This window comes from Lagopus leucura, unplaced genomic scaffold (assembly GCF_019238085.1).
Source record: "Lagopus leucura isolate 7727_CA_CO unplaced genomic scaffold, USGS_WTPT01 Super-Scaffold_100021, whole genome shotgun sequence".
Lineage (NCBI taxonomy): Eukaryota > Metazoa > Chordata > Aves > Galliformes > Phasianidae > Lagopus > Lagopus leucura.
This window is the reverse complement of record NW_024962274.1, coordinates 3,029,800-3,053,866: the sequence shown is the minus strand read 5'-3', so window position 1 is coordinate 3,053,866 and position 24,067 is coordinate 3,029,800. Positions and strand designations below refer to the sequence as shown.

General features: G+C 51.5%; 2 protein-coding genes across 2 annotated transcripts; one reads left to right on the top strand and one right to left on the bottom strand.

Annotated features, from left to right (window-relative positions):
- On the bottom strand, positions 1–1,559 carry FAM43A (family with sequence similarity 43 member A). Its single transcript, XM_042878156.1, has one exon. It carries the CDS (start codon positions 1,523–1,525, stop codon positions 437–439), a length of 1,089 nt encoding a protein of 362 aa, XP_042734090.1. The 5' UTR covers positions 1,526–1,559; the 3' UTR covers positions 1–436.
- Positions 1,560–5,215: 3,656 nt separating this feature from the next.
- LSG1 (large 60S subunit nuclear export GTPase 1) lies at positions 5,216–16,751 on the top strand. The gene is made up of 14 exons (XM_042878154.1): positions 5,216–5,296; positions 5,370–5,487; positions 5,663–5,783; positions 6,928–7,014; positions 7,901–7,987; positions 9,472–9,532; positions 10,221–10,397; positions 11,072–11,497; positions 11,776–11,877; positions 12,650–12,793; positions 13,108–13,231; positions 13,690–13,769; positions 14,344–14,517; positions 15,836–16,751. Exons 1-14 carry the CDS (start codon positions 5,216–5,218, stop codon positions 16,013–16,015), a joined length of 1,962 nt encoding a protein of 653 aa, XP_042734088.1. The 3' UTR covers positions 16,016–16,751.
- Positions 16,752–24,067: the final 7,316 nt, after the last annotated feature.

The window sequence follows — 24,067 nt, the reverse complement described above, 5'->3', positions numbered from 1 at the left end:
TCAAGGGCCGGGAAGGAGGTAAACAGCCCGCAGACACCTCCAGTCCACGGGCCACGGCAGCGCCGCGGGGCCACGGCGCACTCGGAGGAACCGGGAGGAGCCGGAGTAGCCGCGCGCTCCCGGAGGGACCGTGCGCTGCCGGCGGAACGGATCCGACGTTCCCTGGTGAGGCCGCGCGGTGCCGGCGGAGGGTCCCCGGCGCTCCCCAGCGGAACCGGGCGCTCCCGGGGAGCGCCGCGTGCTGCCGGCAGAGGGGATCTGATGCCCCCCCGGTGAGGCTGCGGGCTGCCGGTAGGGACCGCGCGCCGCCGGCGGAGGGGACCCGGAGCTCCCCGGTGAGGCCGCGAGCTCCCAGGGTGGAGCCGGTGCGCCCCGGCGGAACCGCGCACTCCAGGAAGGGCCCGAGCGCTGCCGAGCCGTGCCCCCTCCCCGGAGCTCATCCGCTCTCCGGGTCGCCCTGGGCCGGCTGCTCGGCGCCGTTGCAGGGCGGGGCGGCGCCGTCGGGGCCGGTGCTCTCCAAGGAGGACTCGCTGCCCGTGCTCTCCCCCGAGAGCAGCCGCCGGACGCCGAGGTCGGCGCGCAGCGAGCGCAGGTCGTTGCCCAGGCTGAGCTCGCCCAGGTCGCGCAGCAGCCGGCCCAGCTCCGGGCCCTCCCCGCGGCCGGCGCCGGCACGCAGCAGCTCGCCCTCGGGCTCGCCCAGCGCCTCCAGGATGTCCTCGCATTCGCAGTGCATGGCGCGCTCCTCCTGCTCCTCGCCCAGAAGGTCCTCTGTGATGGAGCCCAGCTTGGGCGCGCTGCGGCTCCGCTCCACCGGTGGCTTGTAGCAGCACTGCCCGTTAAGAAGCTTGCGCAGCGGCACCAGCGGGATGCTCTGCTCGCCCACCAGCTGCTGCTGCTGGTGCCGCGCGTCGTCCCGCTTTTTCAGGCGGCGGAACTCGGCCAGCGCCGTGGCCGAGGTCTGGTAGAGCAGCAGGGCCATGGCTTTCGCCTTCTCGGGCTTGGAGACGAGCACGGCGTGGCAGCGCAGCATCACCGCCTTGTGCTTCAGCTCGTGTCGGTAGATCCAGGCGAAGACGCGCGGCAGGCGCGGATCGGCCACGCAGTAGGTGACGCGGTGCAGCAGGTAGAGGTGTCCGGGCCGCCGCAGTCCCTTGTCCTCGGCGTGGGCCATGCGGATGCCCTGCGCGCTGATGGTCAGCTTCATCTTGGTGCCCTGGCGACCCGCTTCGCTCTTACTCCAGATCTTGCAAACGGCCAGGTCGGTGCAGCCCTCGCCCTTGGACTGGATGGTGGTGGCGTTGCCCAGGTAGAGCACGGTGTACGTGGGGTCCTCGCTGGTCACGCGGAATTTCCGCCGCTTGGAGCGGAACATGCTGCCCACGCGGTGCAGCGCGCTCTCGGGGCAGGCGCGGGCCAGCGAGGTGAGCGCCGAGTAGTGCACGCTCACCGCGTAGCCCTTAGGCTTGCTCTGCCGCCGCGCCTCGCCCGCGACCAGCTCCACCTTGCTCCGCTTCCAGGGCAGCATCGCCCCGCGAAGCCGCGGCTACGCGCCGCGCCGACGGCTCCTGCCGGGGGAGCGCATGCCACGGCGGCGGCGGCGGCGGCGGCGGCGGCTGCGCTGCCCGTCCGCCTCACATCCTTGCGGGCGTCGGGCCGCAGCGCCGTAGATATAGGCGGGCGCCGGCGCTCCGCGGGCGCGGAGAGGGGAGGCCCCGCGCACCGAGGGCGGAGCGCCCGCGGCCCGCGGAGCTGCCGCCGCACTGCTCGTCGCCCGCCCGCTGCCGCTGCTCTGCGCCGCCCGCCGCGGAGCCCCGGGCCCGGCCCCGCCGAGAGGCGGGCAGAGGGCGGTGTCGGCCCCGCCCGGAGTCGGGGCGGGAGCCGGGGGGAGCCGGGACCGTTCCGCCGCGTCCCGCCCTGCCGCCCGTCCACGCGTGAGCGTGCGCTGCCGGCCCCGCTCTTGCGACACCGCGTTCCCTCCGGTTCGGTGAGTCCAGCCGCGGTGCCTGCAGCGAAGCCCGGCTGTTACGGATGAGTAATGCTTCGCGCTGTTGGTGTGCAGCGGTGGAACACGAGCAGCTCCCTGGCAGCTTCTGGCTGAGGTTATGTGAACACGCTCACGTACGTTATGAGGGCTGTGGGAAGCTGCTCTCCGGGTCGTGGTGGAGCTCCTCGGGCCGTGTATCGCATCCTCTGTCAGAAAAGGTGCCCGTTCTGGAGCTGCAGAGAGTGAGAGTGGCACTTTGTCACATTTGAATGAATGCTCTGCAGAATGGGAGCAGTGCTTCTTAGTGCAGTAAGAGGTACAAAAGTACACTTACTTGTTCCCCACATCATTTATAAAGTCCGGATCAATTGCAATAAAATGATATTATTTATTATCATGACATTATGCCATCTAGCAGGTTCCTCGGGAACTGCATGTCTCCGCAGCACCCGATGCCACATTAACTACAGCGTTGCTGTTTGCTTCCATCTCAGACACAGCCCTGCACCAAGAGCAGCTCTGTGAGCACGGCCCCAAAGCACTGTAGGGGACACCTGTGTCTGTGCTTCCAGAGACACTGCTGGATGTGTGCCCGCAGTGCGGGGCATTTCCTGTCTTAGGGAGGCCTGGCGTAGCATCTTGCAGCATTAGAAAATCCATGTCTGGCTGTGAGCAGTGCATGGGATGACCACAATCTCAGGGCTGCAAGCAGCTGGTGCTGCCACATGCATCAGCACAGTAGGAGTCCTTCTGAAAACACGGCACATCCGAGGGCGTAGGGTGACACGTGAACTCTGTGCTTGGCATCTCCATTCTGCACTGCCTGCTTGGGCTGGGGGTTTGGTTACAGCCAGTGCTGGGCAGAGAGCAGCCCAAGCACAGCTGCCTGTGGCCCAGCTGCAGGCCCAGCTGCAGGTTGGTGCCTTGTGGTTTAGGGCTGATTGGGGATGGAAAGTATCTCCACTCAATTCCTCACTAGACTTCCTCTCCACTTGCTGTGCCACACCACTGCAGCCCCCTTGCTCTGTTAATGCTCCCAACGGCGGTCTCTTTCTGCTTCATTTCCCATCCTGGAGCCGACGCTGTGAGGACAGCAGCACAGCACTCTGCAGGGCATGCACAGCCCTGTCACCCACGGGGAGGAGAGCAGCCTGCTCCCTACTTGTGTCACACACCAGCAGCTACTGAGCATCACCTGCCCCTGTGCACCCGCCTGGAGAGCTTTTCAGTGGCGTGGGAAAGTCTGTGAGATACAATCTCTCCTGAGCAACCCGGCCTTCCTTGCACGCAGTGCTGCGCATGGCTCTTGGCAGCGCTCTGCCTTCCTGCCCTGCTCCACCTCCTCCTCCTCACTGCTGCTGGACCACGTTCCTGACATTGGTGCCCCACTGCTGGATCTGGGGTGAGGGTCTACATAGCTTTGGGGAGAGCAGCAGAAATGTGATGCTTCTGCCAAGGCAGTGCACCTGTGGGAAAAGTGGATGCAGTGAGGCCACATGCATGGGGATCTATTGATTGTGTGAGTGTGTGAGCTATGAGCACAGCCTGGGTAGCAGTGTTTCTTATCTTGCTGCAGCAGCAGACAGACAGACAGAATGAAGCATTTCAAACAGGGGATTTTGGTATTTTTCCAAAATAAAGTGGTGTAGTGGATCTGTAATTGTGATAAATTGAAGTTTCAGCTTCAAGTAAGACAAAGGAAGTGTCAGGATTTCTCATTAAATGGAAAGCCAGAGTGGGTCCCAGGCCCAGGGGCAGGATGGGTGCTGCATTCCCTGTGCCAACACTGCTCCTCTGGCCTCGTCTATCTGCTGGGTGCTCAGGCAGCCCGAGGTGTGCCAGTCAAGCAGGGGACAGAGAGCATGAGGTATGCTCTGCTTTCAAGGAAAAGGTCATTAATGCCTTTAACTGACACCTCCTGCCAACCTGCATGAGTGCCAAAGGGCAGCATCACCCATGGACCGGAGTATGGAACGAGCCATGCCGGGAGGGAGTGAGGGCCATGCAGTGACAGCCGTGTGTCCCCTCGCACACTGACACACCTCTTGCTGCAGTTGTTTTTCAGCCACCCAGGGCAGGCACACCCTACTTCCTGCACGGGCGGCCCCGGCGCTTCCTGCTGCTATTATTAGGCAGTGGGGAACGGGGTGCAAACCCTCCCTTAGTCTCTGGGGATGATCACGGCGCTATACCGGGCACGATCCTCCCCCTGCAGCCGAGGGGCAGAGCGGCATCGGGGCAGCGTCCTCTGCCAGACGTGCAGCGGGCAGCAGTGGAGAGCAGCAGCCACCCCGGCATCTTCCTGCCCGCAGCAACACACAGCCGTGTGGTTGACCTTCCCGCACTGCACCAGGAAGGACTGTATCTGCGGCTGTGGAATACGTGCAGTCTAAACAACTCACCCGAAGGCTGCAGCGAGGCCACTGCCATCCCGGAGCCCAGCCTGCAGCGCACAGCTCCCTGCGGTGCTGCTGCTCCAGAGAGGAGCGAGCCCGTTCCCAAAGGCTCCCTGAGCGCTGTGACCCCAGGGCGTTGGGCGGATGGCCAACATCGTGTGGCTCCTCTGCCAACACCAGGGCTCTCTGTCCCAGCTGTGCTCTGGACCCGCTGGGTGAGGCCACCACCCGGCCGCGCTGCCTGGGCTGGGATGCAGCTGAGGACAAGGGGGGCGCTGGCAGATGCAGCCCCACACAGAGCGGAATTGTCTTCGTGTCACTGGGGGGGGGGTCGTGTCATATCTGCTCGTGGGGCTGGGGCTGGTGACACCGCTGAAAGGAGCGTTGTGAAACTGCATGAATAATGAATGGCCGTCACATGAATGTTTCGGACACAGTCCTGAGCTCTCCCAGGGCTGCCTGGGAGCAAAACGGAGGAGAAGCTGCCCAGAAAGAACAATGTTCCCTTGAGGCAAAACGCGCTGGTGTCACCGCGCTTGGAAACGAGCAGCTGTTGCTGAACGACTCCCGGGATTTGCATGAAGAACCCGAACAGCGGTTTCGCTCCGGGGCGGCGCGGGCGGCGGGGCGGCCGGGCACGAACGAAGGCGAACTTCTCGAGGCGGAGCGCCGCGCACACGGCCGGGCTCAGAGCCTCCGCGCCCCCCGGCGGCGGTGCGGAGACGTCCGGAACCTCAGCGCCCGGAACGCGGCTCCGGGGCGGCGGGGAGCGGCGGAGCGCTGTGGGTGGGGCACAGGAAGCAGGGCGGCCGCACTTCCGGGTCCAGCGGGCCGCATGGGCAGGAAGCGGGGCGCGGGGTTGGGCCGCTCTTTGCAGCGGCAGCGCGGCTCGGAGCGGCGCGGCGCCGCGTCATGGGTAGGGGCCGGGGTGCGGAGGGGGGTTCGGGGAGCCGGCATTCACGAGGTAAAGGCGGCTTCTGTCTCGGCAGCTGCACGCCAGCGAGGTGGTGGGCGAGAGCGGCCCGGAGCGGCGCTCGGCGGTGGAGCAGAGTCCGCTGGAGGAGTTCCTGGCCACGGCGGAGCTCGCCGGCACTCGCTTCGTGGCCGGTGAGGGGCTCGGGGGCCCAGGAGGTGGCCGGGGAGGGGAGCGGGGCTGGGCGCAGGGGCGGGCCGTGGGGTCCGGAGCCGGAGAAGGGTCAGAAGGGGCGGGAGTGGTGGCGTGGTGGCGGCGGGCAGCTGGCTCGGGGTGACGCTGCCATGGTCTCTCCCACCGGCTACACAGAGCGCCTGAACATCCAGTTTGTGTCTGCCCAGAGCCGCACTGGCCTGCTCACGGCCCAGGAGGCCCAGCACGTCCGGCAGCTGCATGAGGAGAACCGGCAGTTCCTGCGCATCCCTCGGAGGTGGGTCCTGCAGGGTTGGGCCAACACTACGCTGTGCGGTAGGCTGAGCTGCAGGCCTGGGGATGGCGCGTTGTTTCACCGGTACTCTGAACTTATTGCTGACCTACACGAACCTGCTGTAAGTGGCAGTGCAGCTGCCTGCAGATGCTGCCATTGCCAGCATGTCTGCTCTGATTGGATGTGTTTACAGCTCAAAGCCTGGCACTGATGGAGCTGCAGGCTGTCCCCACCTAGCAAACCTTTCTAGAACTCTTGCACCCAAGAATGCCCACTGTATCCTGGACTGCATCAAAAGAACTGTGGCCAGCAGGTCAAGGGAGGTTCTGCCCTTCTGTTCTGTGCTGGTGAGACCTCACCTGGAGTACTGTGCCCAGATGTGGAGTCTTCAGTGTAGGAGATAACATGGACCTGTTGGAGTGCATCCACAGAGAAGAGAGCCACAAAAATGATCCAGGGGATGGAACGCCTCCCTGCGAGGACAGGCTGAGAGAGCTGGGGCTGTGCAGCCTGGTGAAGAGAAGACTACAGGGAGACCTGGGAGTGGCCTTTCAGTATCTGGAGGGGGTCTGTAAGAAGGAAGGGGTCAGACTTTTCAGCAGGGTCTGTTGTGAATAGGACCAAGGGTAATAGTTGCAAAATAGGGGTGAAAAGATTTATGTCGGGTATAAGAAAAAGTTTTCTTGCATTAAGGTTAGTGCTGGCCCAGGTTGCCTAGAGAGGTGGTGGTACCCCATCCCTGGAGACACTCAAGGTCAGGCTGGATGGCTCTTAGCACCTGATGGAGATGTAGGTGTCTTTGTTCATTGCAGGGGGGTTGGACTTAGGTGACTTTTAAAGGTCACTTCCAACTCAGATGATTCTGTGATTCTCTGTGTGTGGTGGACCCTGATTGAACACCCTGCAAATGTTAGCTGCAAAAACCAGTCTTGTGAGATCTGTTGTGTTAGCTGGTGGGATTTAGAGGGAATAAGGAAATGGAGGAGTACCTGAAGCTGCATGAAAGAGATGTGTGCATGTGTGAACTGCAGCCATGTCAGTGTAGGTGAGTGCGTGGTGCCTGTGTTCTTCAGGAATGTATACTGCAGTAATGTATGTAGTATAACTGCTAAAACTGACCATTCACTCCAAAATGTGCTCGTTGCAGGCCATATTGGGATAGGACAACCAGTTCTGAAGACTTGAAGCAAGCTGAGAGAGAGAGCTTTCTTGAGTGGAGGCGACAGCTTGCCTAGTGAGTATGCTGCTGTGCTTGTGGCAAATGAGCTGTTTGGAATCTGAGACACAGGCAGAGCTGGATTGTGTTTATCCTTGCTAGACTTCTAAAAATGACTTATTCTCAGTGGCATTCTGCACTTATTCTTGAAGTCTGGACATCCCAGCCACAGCTCAGGCACATCTTTATCATGAGCTCTGTGTAGTTCCCTTCTGTATGCATGTTCTTATACTGAGTATATCCAAGATTCTTGTAGTGCATACCCATATTTGCTGCTTCCTGTTTTCCAGATTCTGTTATCTGGTTTGTTAAAATACTTCGTTGAACTTTGTCCCTGTGATTCCTTGATGTTCACAATGGAGCGTTGTGTTCTGCTCTTGCCTGTGGAGCGAAGAACATCTTGTTTAAGATGTTTCTTGTTTCTGCCCTGAATTTCTGTAGCATGGTGCTGCCAGCCCTGTCTAGAGCAGATTGTGCTGCTCTCGTGCTGTCTTGGCTGGCTTGGCAGGTTGGGTTGTGTTATTGCATGCACACGATGAACCCACTTTACCCTGAGCAAAGTCACTCATGCTCTAGTAACAGTGAGTTAAAGATTGCATAGACAAGTACTGTTCCAAAATACATTATTTTCTCAAAGGTGAAACTTGGTGGCTCTGAGATGTCACAAGCATTCTTTTTGCATGTTTTTGTGCTTTCCACAGTTTACTGCTTCTCCCTTCTTACAGTCTGGAGCCATTGTGTACCTGTTGAACCAATGTTCTGCTAGCAGAAATAGTACCCACTGCTCAACTCTGGTTATTATTGCTCTCTGCAGCTAAAGCCTCCTGACTCTAAGGAGGAATTGGTGTTGTGCTCATTGCCTGTCATAAGCCAAATGTGATGTCTTTTCTCTGTTTTGCCATAGCCTTGAGGAAGAAAAAAAGTTAATTCTAACCCCATTTGAAAGAAACTTGGAATTTTGGCGTCAGCTTTGGAGAGTCATTGAAAGAAGGTAAAAAAACAAACAAACAAACAAAACTATTTGCTTTTTAAAACTGTTATGTATTGTTCTTTTTTTTTTCACTGAATTGAAGCCTTTGAATCAAATATCAGGTGTCTGAGCACAGGAAATGCAATTACAGTAAGTAGTATTTCATTATCAGCTCTAAAGCGATTTTGCTTTGAAGTGATCAAAAGTTGATGGCAGGAGGAGCAGCTGATTGTGGTGCATGTTGGGTCTCAGCATGGCAACTCTGCAGTCTGTTGTGAGTCTCTGAGGGTCAGTCAGATGCTGCTGCCCCTGGCCTTTTCTGTAACCACGTGGGAGGCATCTTTTGAGGATGTTTCTTTGAGGTCTCTTGCCAAGATTAACCCTTGCCCCCCTCTCTCAACCACACAGCTATATCCCAACTCCCAGGGCTGAGAGACAAGGAAGAACAACTAAGTAGCATTTGGAAAGAAAGAGCCTTTTGCTCTTTGGCTTCTTGTCGTGTAGAGAAACTGCAACAGTACACAAAAGAGAACAGCCTGTCATCACAGAAATAGCTTTGTTTGCTCTGCAGAGCTGGAATACAATAGGAGCGCTATCTCCTAAGTTAATCTGATGGAGGCATTTAATTTCACCAGTAATTAAGTTTGAGAGCATCCCTTCTGATTTTCTTAAAATTGAAAAATACTTCAGCAGTGAGGTCATGGAGAGCTTATCCTTTCACAGAAGTGGCTTTGTACTGGGTTCCACTGGGGCTCTAAGAGTGTGAGACCTGGGTTGGGAGCATCTGCTGCAGTGCATCGCCGTGTGCACTGCGAGTGTGTATCCTGAGGTGGCTGCAGTGTGTTATGAATGCCTTTCTGCTCCTATTGTGATATTTTATTTAGGGTAGGGGGAGTATGTGTGCCATCTTAGAACTTAGTGGGAAAGTCTTCCAATCTCTCACCTTGCTGGCTAAATATGATTGCTTGTCAGTCTTTTCTTGTCACCCAGCTGTGTGATTGAACAATTTTCTGTATCCTATCAGAGTACATAGTGTCAGCTTTCTTCCAGTCTCTCTTCAGTACTTTTTTGTACCCATGTAACTTATTTGATGACTCCCTTGGGGTTGGAGGGATTGTTTTATTTCTTTTATCCAACTGCATGGTGATTAGGGACTTAATTCCCCCATTCAACCAGCTGTGTTCTGAAGCTGTCCTGACATAACAGAAATGAGCAAGTAGAATCATGAGACAAATAGAATCAGCGTACTTGCTTTCCCTTTGCTTACAAGGAGAACTAGCTGAGTGAGACAAGCACTGTATAGCAGTATTAGCTAGTGACATAAACATCCTTTTGGGGCATGTGGAATGCTAAGATGCGTTGTTAATTCAGTAAAGGTATTTAATAGGTTAATGCAATTCAAATAAGTGAAATTCATAGCAAAGTCTGAAAGCGAGTAAAGCATTCTTTCTTTCTTTGCGACAGTATAAAGAGGAGTATTTCAGTGTTCTTTTTATTTTTTTTAGTGATATTGTTGTCCAGATTGTGGATGCTAGAAACCCCCTTCTGTTTAGATGCCAAGATCTGGTAAGTAAACCATCTTCCTGATCATTTTCATTTTAATTTCTGAGCGCTTATGCATGTGATTTATTTTTTTATACGTTAAGCCGCGTAGCACCGTGAAGCTGTTCTACTTTTGTGCTTAAGTGAATATCTTCAGCAAGTGTTCTAGCATCAAATTATTTTTAAGTTCTTTTTCTGCAGGCATGACATTGCAGATATCATATTGCTCCTCCTTACTCATTAGAAGTGCCCATGCTTAATCACCTCACTTTTAAGCTTTGTGCTGTGGGTGATGAAATGAGCAGTGAGATGGAATAAAAATGGTAGTTATCACCGCAATGAAAAAAGGATTAAAAGTTATTGAAGGGACAACTTTGTAATGAAAATCTGTACAATGCCACGTCACTGCAATATAGGATTGCTCAAACAACTGCTCTTAGGAGTCCCTGCTGTGATGTGCTGGCTAATGACTTGCCACCAGTCTAAGTAGACGAGATGTTGGCGCTTGTGGCCGGGAACAGCGTGTTTTGCAGTAGTTGAGTGCTTCAATTTTGTGCTTGTAGCTGTCTGCACAACACCAGATCCATCTAGCCTGAGAGAGACAGTAAATCTAAATGCACTCGCACGGAGCTGGATGGTGTAACTTGTCCTGCTGCTTTTCTGTTACCCTGGGTGAGGAGTTGAAAGCTTATTTTTCCCTTGTTTTCTCCAGGAAAGTTATGTTAAGGAAGTCAGCAATGACAAGGAGAACATGATCCTGATAAACAAAGCGGATTTGCTGAGTGAAGAGCAGCGGGCTGCCTGGGCAAAGTTCTTTGAGAAGGAGGGAGTTAAAGTGGTGTTCTGGTCGGCGTTGGCAGAGTGCAGGCGGCTTTCTGGAGAAGTAAAGGTGGGTGAGCAGTTCAAACCAGGCGTGTGCTGGCTGCCACCAGTAACTTGTTTTGCATCTCTGGCATATCTAAGCTCCTCTCTAGGAAAGGCACGGTCTCAGGGTAGGATTTCTCTCATGACCTGCGTGGCTGTAAAACAGCATTTTAATAATTGATTTGGGGGCAAAAGTGGGGAGGGTAAAATGGAGAACAAACTGGAGCACCTTTTAGTCATCGTAACCGTCGTGAAATGGCTTGAGTTGGAAGAGACCATAAAGATCACCTAGTTACACCCCCTGCCGTGGGATGGCTGCCCCCCACCAGCTCAGGCTGCCCAGAGCCCTGGTCATCCTGGTCTTGGATGCCTACAGCTGCTGCTGTATGTAAAGATACAGTGTGAGCAACAAGCACACACAGCACAGTTGTGCTCCTGAAGACAGAGACCTCTAATAACTTCCCAACAATGCTAACAGTACCCCTTGGAATATTTTTTTTCAGTCTCCTAACATGGACTAGTTGTTGGTACATCCTACTTCAGTCCCTTAAATCCCCTAATGCAACATTAGGAGTTAATTGCCAGCCCTTGCGATCTGAATGACAAAAAGATGATTGACTTATGCTGCAGCAAGTGCAGTGAACAGCTGCACTCTGTGTGCACTATTTAACTTTCACCTATGAAATACTGTTTACACAGGAACTGGATGCTGACAGTGTAGCAGATGACCTGAGTGATTCTGAGGAGGAAAGTTCCAGTCAAGAAGATGATGTCACTGCAGAAGATAGTGCAGAAAGCACATCCACAGGCAGTGCTTTGCAAACTGAAAACCAGTGTTTGCTTTGTGACAATGACAGTAGTGATGAATATGAAGACTGTGAGGATGATGAAGAGGATGACTGGCAAACCTGTTCTGAAGATGAAGGTGGGGACAAAGTAAATGCTATTGCCCCAAAGAGTATGGAAAGCACAACTGATATTGTTGCAGTGCAGCATGTAGTGCAAGAGCAGAACAGGAATGTCAAGAACTTTAGCCATCTGGTACAGAGAAATGAGCTACTGGAGATATTCAAAACCCTGCACAGTGGACCAAGGGTGAAGGATGGGGAAGTAAATGTTGGACTGGTGAGTTGGGCCTCATGCTTAAAATGGGACTGGCTAAATCTTAAGTTTTAAATCCGTACAACTTTCAAGGGGAGCAGTCATGCTGTAGCCTGGCTCGATGTAAGGGTGGAAAGCTAGCAAGTGTAAATCACTAAGGGTTTTGTGGAAAGATTAATTCTGAAGTTGCTGGAATGCAATATTCCACACTGCTTGCCTATATTTTCAGTACTTATTAAAATGCTTTTGTGTCTGAGCACGATCCTGCCTAGTATCACTGTTACCCTTCACTTGTCATCTAGGTGGGTTACCCTAACGTTGGCAAAAGTTCAACAATCAACACAATTCTTGGAGATAAGAAGGTGTCAGTGTCTGCAACACCAGGCCGCACGAAGCACTTCCAGGTACTGCTGACAAAGAGCTTTGCTGTATTTGTTTAGTTCTATGGTAGAAGAGAACATCATAATGAATATTAATTACCACATGAACTTACTGAGAACTCTTTCTGCCAGTCTGATCTCTGTCCACCAGAGTTTAGGTTAGAGAGGGTGGTCTCAATTTATATCATTTTGCAACCTCAGGCCTTACTTCTATACTCTTGCTCTGCTTTGAGAGTGTCTCAAGAGAGCAGCTGTGCCATGGAGATATTTTCCACATCTTATTTAGGTAGCTTAACCTCCTAAAACTAAATGCTCCTGTAAATAGCTGAATGTCAAGCTTCAAACCATCCCTTCTTGTCCTTCCTTACTGCTGTGAGCATGCTGAGTTACGCTGCCTTCTTCATATTAACCAAGCACATAATTTTGAATTGGCAGCTCCGATGATAGACATTGTGACATTTGTACTTCTGCAGTCGGCCACTGATGTCAAAATGTCCACAGCTAAAGATTTCTGGATTGCTTTCTCCTCTGACAGTGGCCCATCAGACTGGTGAGCTGGAGATCTGTCTACCCAGATTTGGGCACCTTGTTTAGGAACCTTGGAAGTGCTGCTGTGTTCTGCATAGGATTTTCTTAATTCACTGTCTGGGGCCTGCAGGGCAGACATCTGTGTTAGTAAAGTTTCTGCTTATTCTCATTTGCATCTCTGTTTCATGAGTGCATTTGATCTCTTGTTCCTTTTTCCTCCATGGACACTGACTTGCCTTGGTGGACTCATTGCTTATTTGTTGTGTAGACTCTGTATGTGGAGCCTGGCCTGTGCCTCTGTGATTGCCCTGGTCTGGTGATGCCATCTTTCGTCTCCACCAAAGCAGAGATGATTTGTTCTGGAATTCTACCTATAGACCAGATGAGGGACCATGTTCCACCCATTTCTTTAATATCCTTTGCATGAGGTTTGTGTGAATGGCTGCAAGAGGATCTGGAATATGGGATGTAGCATGTTACAGCCCTTCTAGGTGTATGTGTGTTCATGCATTGAGACCAATGGGGATGCATGTTATGTAAAACAGCCCTGCTGTGTTTGTCTTTTGTTGTCTCATTTTAAGTTTATTCTGTTTATCCTTTTATCAGACTTGCTTTTCTGGTTTGCAACAAGATCCCAAGCAATTTTTACCCGTGCTCTCAGAGTGACTTGGGCAGAGATTACTTTTGTAGCTGAAAATCACAAGGTGGTTTCCTTCACTAGTTTATGTTTGCCAGCATATCCCACGAAACATTTTGGAAGCAACCTATGGAATAAATATCATAAGGCCAAGGGAAGATGAGGATCCAGATCGAAAGCCAACAGCTGAAGAGCTTCTAACAGCATATGGATGTGAGTGATGATCCCTTTAAAACCTGTCTCGTGTACTATGTGCGTGGTCCTGAAAAACAGCCTTAGAAGATTTTAACGTCAGGTTTGTTATGCACTGAGCTTCCCAAAAGGACTTACCCTCCTCCCACAAAGAGCCTCTGTTAACAGCTGGTCTCATGTGTTATAATGGTGCTTTGCCAATTTCATCCAACAGATGTAGTGACTGTGTTGTGTTGGTTCATGAAATGTCCTGCCAGTCTCAAGTATGATGCTGTGTCCTTCAAGTTGTTCTTTGGTACATTGTTTTAGATACTTCATTGTTTTAGATACTTCCCATCAGCTGCATCTTGAATTAGATTGAAGAATGCAGTGAAGGCTTATCTACCTTGTCTGATTCTTTGATGCAGTTAATCTTCTGTGGCCCTAAAACAAAAATGATAAAACAGCAGGTTCCCTGGTGGCATTTTTCTGTCTTGCAGATATGAGAGGCTTTATGACAGCCCATGGTCAGCCAGACCAGCCGAGATCAGCTCGATATGTGCTAAAAGACTATGTCAGTGTAAGTTCTTACTACATTTGGGTTTTCTTTCCTGCTGGGAGGTGAACTGAAACTTTTACTGGAGCATGAGGGGTCACAATAAAGTGAATTCCTTTTGGATAAAATTGATGTACATCAAAATATGCTTTAAATCAGGCTATTTTTATGTTTTAAATAAATGGAATCATCATCTTTTTAAAGCAGATAGAATCTCTTCAGGAAGTGAAACCATTTTGTTTGGTTGAGTCAGTATTTGTATAGCAGAAGACTGCAGTTCTGAGTGTTGTAGTACTGCATGCTTCTATAGCACCTGTCAGCAATTTATTGTTGAGTATTTTTTAATAGGATCCTCCAGTACTCCTCAGAGAAACTTGTACTGTATTGTCTGAAGCTGGGTGTTGCAGCTGAAACAGCTGAAGGTTGTGCTTTGGATTAGAATGATGCTTTAACTTAAAACTTGAGCCAATAGATGCCTGGGCAAAGAGACCAGATGTGCTGACAGTCTGCCAGCATGAGTCCCTTGAAGTTCCAGGGCCCTTCTTAGCTGTGGAGTTGTTCTTTTTTTTTTGTTAACTCTGTACCATTATTTCCACAGGGGAAGCTGTTATACTGCCATCCACCTCCTGGCATTGATCCGGATGGTTTTCAGCACCAGCATGAAAGGTGTCCAGAGAGCAGAACTGTCCAAGCCAGTGGACCAGAGAAGCCTAAAAACAATACCAAAGCAAAACAAATTGAAAATGTAGTGGACAAATCATTTTTCCACCAGGTAAACCTGGGGAGGGATTTTTTTAGGAGTTATTACAGCAGCATTGATATGTTACAGATACTGGTTTTGAGGGTGAAGGCTTACTGAGTTAAGTTGATGCTCTTTCATGCTACCAGCTCTGCACATAACTTCTACCCAATCAATATCTCTTTGTTCTTTTTATTGTCTTGTAAATCACTAGGAATGTCCTAGGTGACTGAAAGACAGCTAATGAGGTACACAGAAGTTCGTTTTAAAAGGGTAGCAGGGTTGCCCTTGTTGTTATGGGCCTAACATCAATCTTGAGCAAACATGAGAAGGGCAAAGAAAGGACACAGTAACCAACAATGTGGTTTTGGACTGTCTGGTCCTCCAAGCTAACTTTACTTTCTTGAAATCTCTTATTTAAGGGACATAATAAGCTTCTTTAAGGCAAATTGACTTAGTACTGTGTGGTCGTTTTGATTCAGAACCTGAGATCGGATGAAAAGAACATGGAATCTGAGTTAAAATCTAGATAAAAAATCTGAAAGTGAGGTGGAAGATGGAAGTTTCTCTGGTGTGGTTCTTGTTAGGTCCCACAGGGATCCATTTTGCCCTTGCACTACTGAAAAGAATTATTAATGACTCGGAATTAAATGTCAAATCCATAACTGAAGTCTGCATACCTTATAAAGATCAGAGTGGAGCGTTTAGCAGTGATGAGGATGTTTCAGACAGTGTGATCCGTTCTGCTTGATTAGCTGGGTATGAACAGCGTTTGTTACAGCACTGCTAATGATAGTCATGCATTTTGAAACCAAGAACTTAAGACTCTTTTCAAAAACAGCTTTTCAGAAAGCTGTGACCTGAAAAGAATTTTTGGGATTACCAGACTCTTCCTCTGTCTGGCCAAAGTGCTGGCACGTCTGGCTGTGAGCCCCAGCAGTGCTACCCACACTACAGACTTGAGCAAGTTATTTTAGTCTCTGGCTTTCACAGACGCCAGATTTGTTTGTAAAGACAATGTGTTGTGTGCAAAGCAGAGACTGTGAGAATCGATCTTAGCACCGTAGCTCATGTCTGTTGGAGCTCTGTGTCTGGTAAACATTCCGCCTCTGCTCACGGTGCTGAGCACTGAGGACCTGGCTCAGTGAGGCACAGCCACAGGCAGAACTGGAAAGCACTGGCAGACTTCACTCAGCCGCGTGGCTTGACCTTTCCTGCAGCACTGCAGCTGGGGACTGAGCAAGTCTTGTAGGGTTTGAGCTCGCCTGTGTCTGGTTTTATTAATGTATGACAGATCCTTGTGATTGCATATCTTCTCATCAGTCACTGGTGACTGTGTCCCCCTTTCCAGGAGAACGTTCGTGCTCTGATGAAAGGCGTCCGAGCTACGATGGGATACCGGCCTGGCAGTGGCCTCGTGTCTGTGCCTGCACCCAATGCGGGGAGTGTGGTAGGAAAGCCCTGGAAAAAACATGGCAACAGGAACAAGAAGGAGAAAGTTCGCAGGATCACTAAGCATCTGGAGAATTAGCCGTGCCCTGATATCCTGCCTTGCCAGGGCAGGCTCGTCACTGTCCTGCAGGCGTGGACTAAGGGAAGAGTTTTAAAGTGGGCATCGCTAACTCACCTTGGGAGCTCTGCGCTGTGGGTTGGCCTGGGCAGGGGATAAGAATGGGCTCTGATACTTTGGAGCTCATCTTTTCTGAGAGAAAAAAATGGACCAGGCCATTTGTGTTACCTGGGAGCCAGCCCGGGCATTTGGGCACTGCTGAGATGTCCTTTCAATGGAAGCAGATGGAGCTGTGTAGGAGTGTTTTTTCCTTAAGCAAGCCATGTAAAACTGACTAAAATCTTTATAAACCGTTGAATCTTAATGAGTGACATTTGTTACCTTGTGAGATGCTATTGCTCATCTCCTGGTTTCTTTCTTCTTTTTTTTTCTTCATTCAAAGCTTGTTTGTTGATTTGACAGGACACTTGAGTGTGTTGAAAAATTACTTCAAAGATTTTTATTGCCATCTTTCCTTTTCTACTCAGCCCTATTCCATGAAATCTACTCTGAAACCACTCCCTGTTTCCCAGCCTACAGCAGAGCATGGAACACCATTTAAGGGAAGCATTGCCTTTATGTCCTTCACACTGAGCTGGTATCAGTTGTTTTTGTGATTTCCTCGTGGTAATTTAAAACACTCTTTTTCCATGTGGCTGGCAAAAAATCTGCTGGTGCTCATTTATCCTAAAACACGGCGAGGATTTTACTCTGTGTATTGTTGTGTATGTTGTCTTGCTGCCTGTTGTTATACGTTATCTGATCTCAGAAGTATAATTAACAGCAGATTTCAGTATGTACTTTAGTATTTGATGCTAAAAAGATTCTGCTTACTTGGGGTTGGACTTAAGCTTCCTTGTTTTCCTTGCTGGAAAATATTTGTGTATGTGGTCAGTGCTTTTCATTCCTCTTACAGCATGGAGTAATGATAGGAGTGGAAAGGCTCACAGAGTCAATCTGGGCTTTGCTTTTAGGTGGTGAAGCGCAGTAACAGATGTGGATGCTGGTCTCTGATACTAAAAAAGGGAATGCTGTCTTGTAATTTTTTCCTTTGCCTTAATCATGGAGATACAAAAGCAGTTGCTGAGTAGAGCCACAGCAGATGTGAGTCATGAAAGCAAACTGCTTTTGCCTTCGTGACCCTTTGTGCGCTGGTCCTCTGTAACTGATTTCACTGCACTGTATATGCAAAGGATCCCCTGACAGCAGAGCTCTCACCTTGGCTCCTGCTTTCCCTCGAGCCTCTGCATTCAAGTTCTTAATTACATAATTGGAAGGGAAGATACTTCCCTGCCAGCCATAATTACACTGAATGAATACAGTTGATGGTATTTTAAGTCAATGTCCCGTAAAGGACATTGGATTCTCAGAAGACATTATTATGTCTGGCTGTTCTGGAGAATATTTTTGCCTTTCATTCCTGAAGAGAATGTGCCTCAGCTAAATTGGTCTCCTACCAGACTTTCCCACCCCTGTAGGAGTGGGTTGTGCTTTTTGTGCCCAGTGCTATTCCAGGGACCTAATTGCCCAGAGATGCCCCTTACTTTTTGCCTTATCTTAAGCTATTACTTGTCATATTATCCATCACACTAACGTTGGAGCACCCTTCGTATTTTTTTCTGTTCCACTTCTCTCTTGTCAAATCATTTTGAAATCTCAGCTCACGTTGCATATACTTGGAGTTCTATTGCTTTGTCAGCAAGATAGTTAGGTCTCTGTGAGCTTCCCTGCTGGATGGGCCATCCCAAATCTTGTTGAATGACTGATATCCAAAGCAGCAGGCCCTGAGAAATTCTGCTTTTTGCTCACAGAAACCTTCTGGTGCAGAAGCTGCTGAGCCACTTGTGGTATCTGCATGAGTGAATGGAGGACAGCATAAATCTGAGCCAGCAGTGTTTGCTGAAGTGTGTTACATGCAGACAGCTGCTTGCTGTGCTAAAAGGCTTTTGCTTCAATAGAGGAAGGACTAAAAACAAGAGTTCTGGACCCAAAAGCTTGTTAATGTTTTATGCTGCTATTGAGCAGTAGGCAAACTAAATAATAGGCAAGGACTGTGGCTCAGTTAGTGCTTTAATGCTTTCCTGTGGTGGTTTGGTCTGTTGATGAGCCACATCTGCCCTGCCTTACCCTTGCTGGGGGATGCTGGGCCAGCAGTGCTGACAGCTCAGCATGGCATCCCCGAGCAGCTGCCAGGCATGAGGCAGCGCAAAATTTGCTGCTGCCACCAGACAGCACAAAGCAGGCATTGTGCCTTGCTGCAGCCACCTGCTGGGTGAGCCTCTTTCTGCCTCTCTCAGTGCTTTCTGTAGGCATCAAATTTCCATTTTTGAGTGCCATTTGCTCACATGGAGGGAGCATGCGGGCTGTGACCAGCTACAGCTGTGAGTTTGCAGTATAACAGCACCCAGAGCTTTCTCTCCCCTCTTAGGGGCTTGCTTTGCTTGCTAGTGGCTTATTTTGCTTGCTAATATTGCCTGTCGTGCTGCTACTTGAAGGGTTGGTTTGGGATGTGGTGGGGAACTCAAGATAGAGAGAGAAAGCACAGGAGGTGTGCCAGCACTTCAGTGCCTGTTTGCTCCTGGATGAGAGGACCAGAAGTTGGGACCCTGGGCGAGTGCTGTACAGCTGTACAGTCTTAGCACTGCCCATTAATGCTTAGTATTTCTCTGGAGGATGCTGAAATCCCCTTTGCTGCCGTTAGGGGACGACCTTGCCCAGCCAGAGACAAGAAGTGTCCGACATCCTGGGACACAAAAGGAGGTCACTGTGAGGGTGAGGAAAAGAAAAGCTGCTCCTGAGTCAGAGGAACTCTGTCCCACTGATTCTTTGTGACTATGCAAAAGGGCCTGTCCCTGGGATGGTGTTGGTGTGGAAGGTCTGTGCTTGCTGTGGGGAGCAAACCTGGCTTTGGGCTGTTGCATTGAGCTAGCCATGTCCCCCTGCACTTTTGTCACTTTGGTGTCGTAACATTTGTGACGAAGAAACAGAAATGTTATGTCCCAGTGGGCAATTCCACAGCCCAGCCAGGCTTCTGTTGCTGCAAGAAGAGGGCAACTGGAAGTCCCTGCAGAGCAGCCCTCCTGCCTCACAGCTGGTTGTCCTCGTACTCCTGGCAGCAGCTTCTGGCCCAGGCAGCTTTGGGGATCTGCTCACCTGGGCATGCAGGGATAACAGAGGCCATGATCACTGCCAGGGTCTGGTGGGTGGGGAGGGTCTGTGTTGGGCCACTCCAAAAGGTGATATGTCCCCAAGGGAAGAGCACTGAGGGCAAGACTGTCCTGGCTTAGTGGCTGTGCTTCTGGCAGTGCAGGATGATGCTCACGAAATGCCACTGCACGGGTCCCAGGGAAACCAGGCAGTCCCTCTGTTAAACACCCTAAGTTTCACTCAGCCAGCACTTCCTGGGCTCCTCAGCCCTTCCCTCACGTTGCCCGAGGACGAGGGAGTGCACAAGAAGGATCGAAACCTAAATTAGTTCTGCTTTGAGCTTTGCTTGCATTGCTAAGGAGAAATATACAAATTTTAGTTTCAATTCCAGCCAGTTCCTTTTTTTTATGGGAAGAAGCGGCTCTTGTCCAGCACTGACTGCTTGTGCCCTCCTTTGAACATGGGTGTGGAATGGCTTTCCCTTACCAGTTGGGATTTGAAAAAGGGACTGTGCCTAGGCACCTTCCTCTCTAGGGTGAGTTGGTGCCTCATAAGATGTGTGGTGTGGACCAGAAGAAGCTGTAGCATTGTGGGTTGCAGTCATGGCGAGGGAGCAGCCAGGCTGCGTTACAGCATTGGGCATGTGCAAGTGCCATGGGCCACCTGCATGCTGCTGAGGCTGCAGCTGCAGTGTGTGGCATCCTGGGGCCCTCGCAGCCCACGCTGATGTATTTGTGACACACAAAGTACTGCTTTGTCTGAAGCTTTCAAAGCTGTGGGCAGTGCCCTGCTGCCCTGGCCCTGCAGCTGGGTGGGAGGTGACGGGTGCTTGGCCTGAGCTGTGTCAGAGCTGCAGAGGATCTGGGATGGGGGCCTGTGTAGCTCTATGCTGCTTTGCACTGCACAAGTGAGGAGCAGAGCTGGCACCTCTCTTGGGCAGTGGGAAATGTGCTGCAAAGTAAGGATGGGACACTGGGAGGCCAGACCCTGCCATGGCAGAAGGAGACTTTGCAGAGCTCAGGCTGATAAGAACTCTGCCACCAGGTTTCCAAGGGCCTGTGTGAATTGCTGAGTGGCGAGGCTCAGAACTCCAGACACCAGACAATGGAAAGGCTGGAAAGATAAAGGAGAGGAAATTCTTCTGCTGTATTGCCTTTCCTATGGCGATAAGATAACACGCAGTGAAACAAGTGGTGGGCACCCCAGCTGCTCCCTGGAGTGGCAGCAAGATGTCTGCTGGGGCCCCTGCAGTGCCTGGCGGGTGGTCCTGGGGCAGTGTGAGTGGGGTGAGTTTTGAGAAGATGTGATGAGTTTGGTGGTGTTGGAGCACCATTACTGTGCCTCAGAGCACAGAGACAGGCAGGTCTGACATTGATCTGGCTAGAGGCGTACTCGGAGGCAGCCTAGATTAGCTGTGGAAATCACTGTAGGATATTTTGGGCGGCAGAGCTCAGATGAATGATATGGGGACAGCAAGAAGCTGGGGCTGCCACCACTGGCTCAGGAAGTCCCAGGGCTGTGCTGCAGGGAGCAGAAGGGTGGGTGAAAGGAGGTCACTGTGCTGCCGTCTCTGCTTTGTCCACGCAGCTCTGCTCTGGCCATGACCTGGCCCAGGTTTGCCAGGACGAGGTGGACCCTGATCTGCTCCAGTGACTGTTTTGTGTCCCACTATTATAAATCAAATTTTGGATAGTGGCTGTTCCTGGTGAGGCAGGGCCAGGTCCTCTCGTGGATGTTTCTGAGGAACCTGTCAGCACTCTGGCAACAAGTACTTGTTTTAGGTTGGATATTAGGAAAAATTTCTTCTTGGAAAGACTGGTGGTGCACTGGCACAGGCTGCCCAGAGAGGTGGTGGGGTCACCATCCATGGAAGTGTCCAAGTACCACGGACATGTGGCACCGAGGGACAAGGGTTGATGGTTGGACTTCATCCTCGAGCTCTTTTCCAACCTTAATGATTCTGTACTTTGTGCACAGCTCCCTCATCCTCACTTGAACTGGGGGCTGTGCAGGAACATCCCCACGCAGTGGAGCAGCTTGCAGTGAAGGTAGGGGCACCGTAGTGAGCACCATAGCCAGTGTGGTGGTGGGTGGTGAGTGCAGCACAGCGGGAGTATGGGCGCTGCCACAATGAAGAAGGGCCAAAAGAAGGAATTGATTCAGAGACCAGAGAGAGCAGACCCAAGGCTGGGAATGGCACTCATCTCTCAGTGGGTGCTTCATGCCTACAGGGACCTCAGTCCCTGGTGGAGAAGTCATGCCTTTGATGTGCTGTGAGGCTTCCTCGTGCCGCTCTGCAGCATTGTGGGACAGGATCTGAGCAGCCATTGTGTGAGGCAAAACAAACCCTTCCTATTGTGTCAAAGACTCACGGGGTGGCCCTGCTTTCAGCTGCTGGCTGAAGCATGAACGCAGCCCTGCCAGAGTCCACTGATAACAATCTCCTTGCAAAAAGGTTCAAGTCCCCGCTCTGGCGGGTGATGTCACCTTATCAGCACTCAGAGCTGATGATAAAGGGATCAATCCAAGCCCAGCCACCTCCCCACCACTGCGCCGGCTGCAAACACAATGCGTGGGGCCCTGCGTGCTCCTTCCTAGCAGGAGGGTCGCACAGCCCGGGCCCCGCGCAGTGCTGGGATGGGAACAATAGTGGCCGTGGCAGTGCAGGCGGGTGGGCGACTCCTGAGAATCATGTGCTTACCCCAGCTGCAGCAGAGGCAATTTGTCAAAGTCCTATTTTCCTCTCACTGATAAGATAGGGCTCATGGAGTACAATAATGTCTTCCTGAGATACAATTGTGACTCTTCTACTCAGCGCACGCGGAGGGGAGGCTAATTTTGGCCTCACTAGGCTAGCAGGGGTGAGGGAGACCAAGCAGCTCTCCATGGAGACCAGGACAGGGTCATGATGCTACTGTGCCACTGCAAGTGATGAGGCCCTTGGCAAGCTCTGCCCCAGCACCTTGGGGAACACTTTCCCCCCTGCCCTGTTCTATTGCCCCAGCTGCCGAGGCACGGTTGCCTTGTCCTCACTGTGTGCAGCACCAGTCTGTGCCTTTTGGGAGACACCAACATCCGCAGCCTCCCTGCTGGTGCTCCAGCACTGCAGCTGCACAAGAAGCCAATGCAAGTAGCTCTGTGGTCATGCAGAAGGTGTGGTGCTGCTTGGGGATGCAGTGCTGCCCACTCCATGTATGTGCCCAGCACCTGCAGCTGTCTCTCACCTCACTGCCGTCACAGCTGCAAGCAGTGCCGAGGAAAAAGCAGTAAAAGGCACATTTAGCAAAATCTCACCCTCCTGGGATCTGGGCCTTTTAAGTAAGAGTGGAGAGAGTGCTGCAAGGAGTTGGAATGGGATATTTGGTAGGGGCTGGATCCTGCTTCCCTCACAGGGCAACGTGCAGCACTGCCTCCCAGCAGCACAGCCCTCTGGCAGAGCTGACGTTTCCATTTTGGCAAACTGCTTGGGATGCACTTTCTACACAGCTTGAAATCTGAGCATAATGCTATCTTCATGAACCATATTCACCAGCCTGATAATGTGACCCAACAGAAGGTCAGTGGAAAAGTTAATATAACTTATTGGCTGATTTAAAAAAATCTAATCATCTGTTTTTCCTTTTTCCTGACCCCTCCCCCTGCACCCAGCGCCCTGCTGACATTTTCCACCTATTTCCAAAACAATGGTGAGGGTGGGAATGCTGTGAGCAGGCAGAGCGGAGAAGAAGGTTTTTCCTGTGCGGCTGCTGCTGCATCTTGCTGCTCTGGGATGGTGCAGGAGGTGCTTGAGCCAAGGACACTGGCATGACTAAAGGCTGACACCACCATGGTTGCAAGGACAAATTCTCTGGAAACAAGGCCCTTTGGGTGAGCTCTCCACCAGCCTTCTACATCAGCATTCCTTCCCCTCGGCAGGAAGAAAACCTGGATCAGTGTGTAGGTGGGCGCACACCTTTGCACATGTATGTGGTGGTGAGAAGCATTCTCACGCAAGCTCTGCTCTTTCACATTCCTACCTAGCCACTGTGAGCATGCTTCCACTTGCTTGCCCAAATGCATGGGGTTGAAAGCCACAGGGAGCAGCTGCTTCACTGCTGTTCTCCAGCCACTTGTCTTCTCCTGCCCTGAGGCCTGTGCTGTCTGGACAGCCCTTGCAATGTCTGGAGCAATTAAGCAGCCAGATGGTTGTCAGGGTATGACCTATCCTGAGGATGCAGGTGAGCTTGCCTCATCAGGGTGGGGCTGCAAAGAGTCATTTCTTACGCTAATACTTTATGGATGCAAGAGAAAGGACCTCAGGGAGCAAAGGATGACAGAAGGGATCTGGGGGTTACTTATTCAGCAAGAACTGTTGCTTGGAAGTGGAGCTTTGGGGTTGCTGCTGAACCCTGGGAGGAAGAGCACCAGGGAGGCTGTCTTCTGGCATAGGCTTAGGCAAGGAGAGAGTTTGGTAGGTTTCTGTTGGGCTGTAGTGAATCCCTCTCACCTGAGTGCATGGGAACGAAAGGGGTTGCCTGCCAGCCTGACTAGGAGGTGCTCCCCCATCTTCTCATAGATAGGCAAAGCTAAGGCACGGGAGCAGAGCTGAAGCCAGAAGGTGGGCCTGAGCTCCCAGCTAACAGCTTGCCCTGGTGTTCTCCAAGCTTCTCTTCTTGTTGTGCTGTAACAGGGCTTAACTTAGGGTTGGATGGAGAATTTAGTCTGGGTAAAGCCACAACAAATCTTGGCTGGTGAGATGAGCTTGTGTGCTTTTGTGGCTTCAGCTTAGTTACTGCCAATGCAGGAACACTGCCTTCTTGCCAGAGGCTTGTTTTCATCCCTACTCAGACATCACACATATACTGTTGGCAGATCTGTGGAAACATTGTGAGTATCCCACAGGCAAGA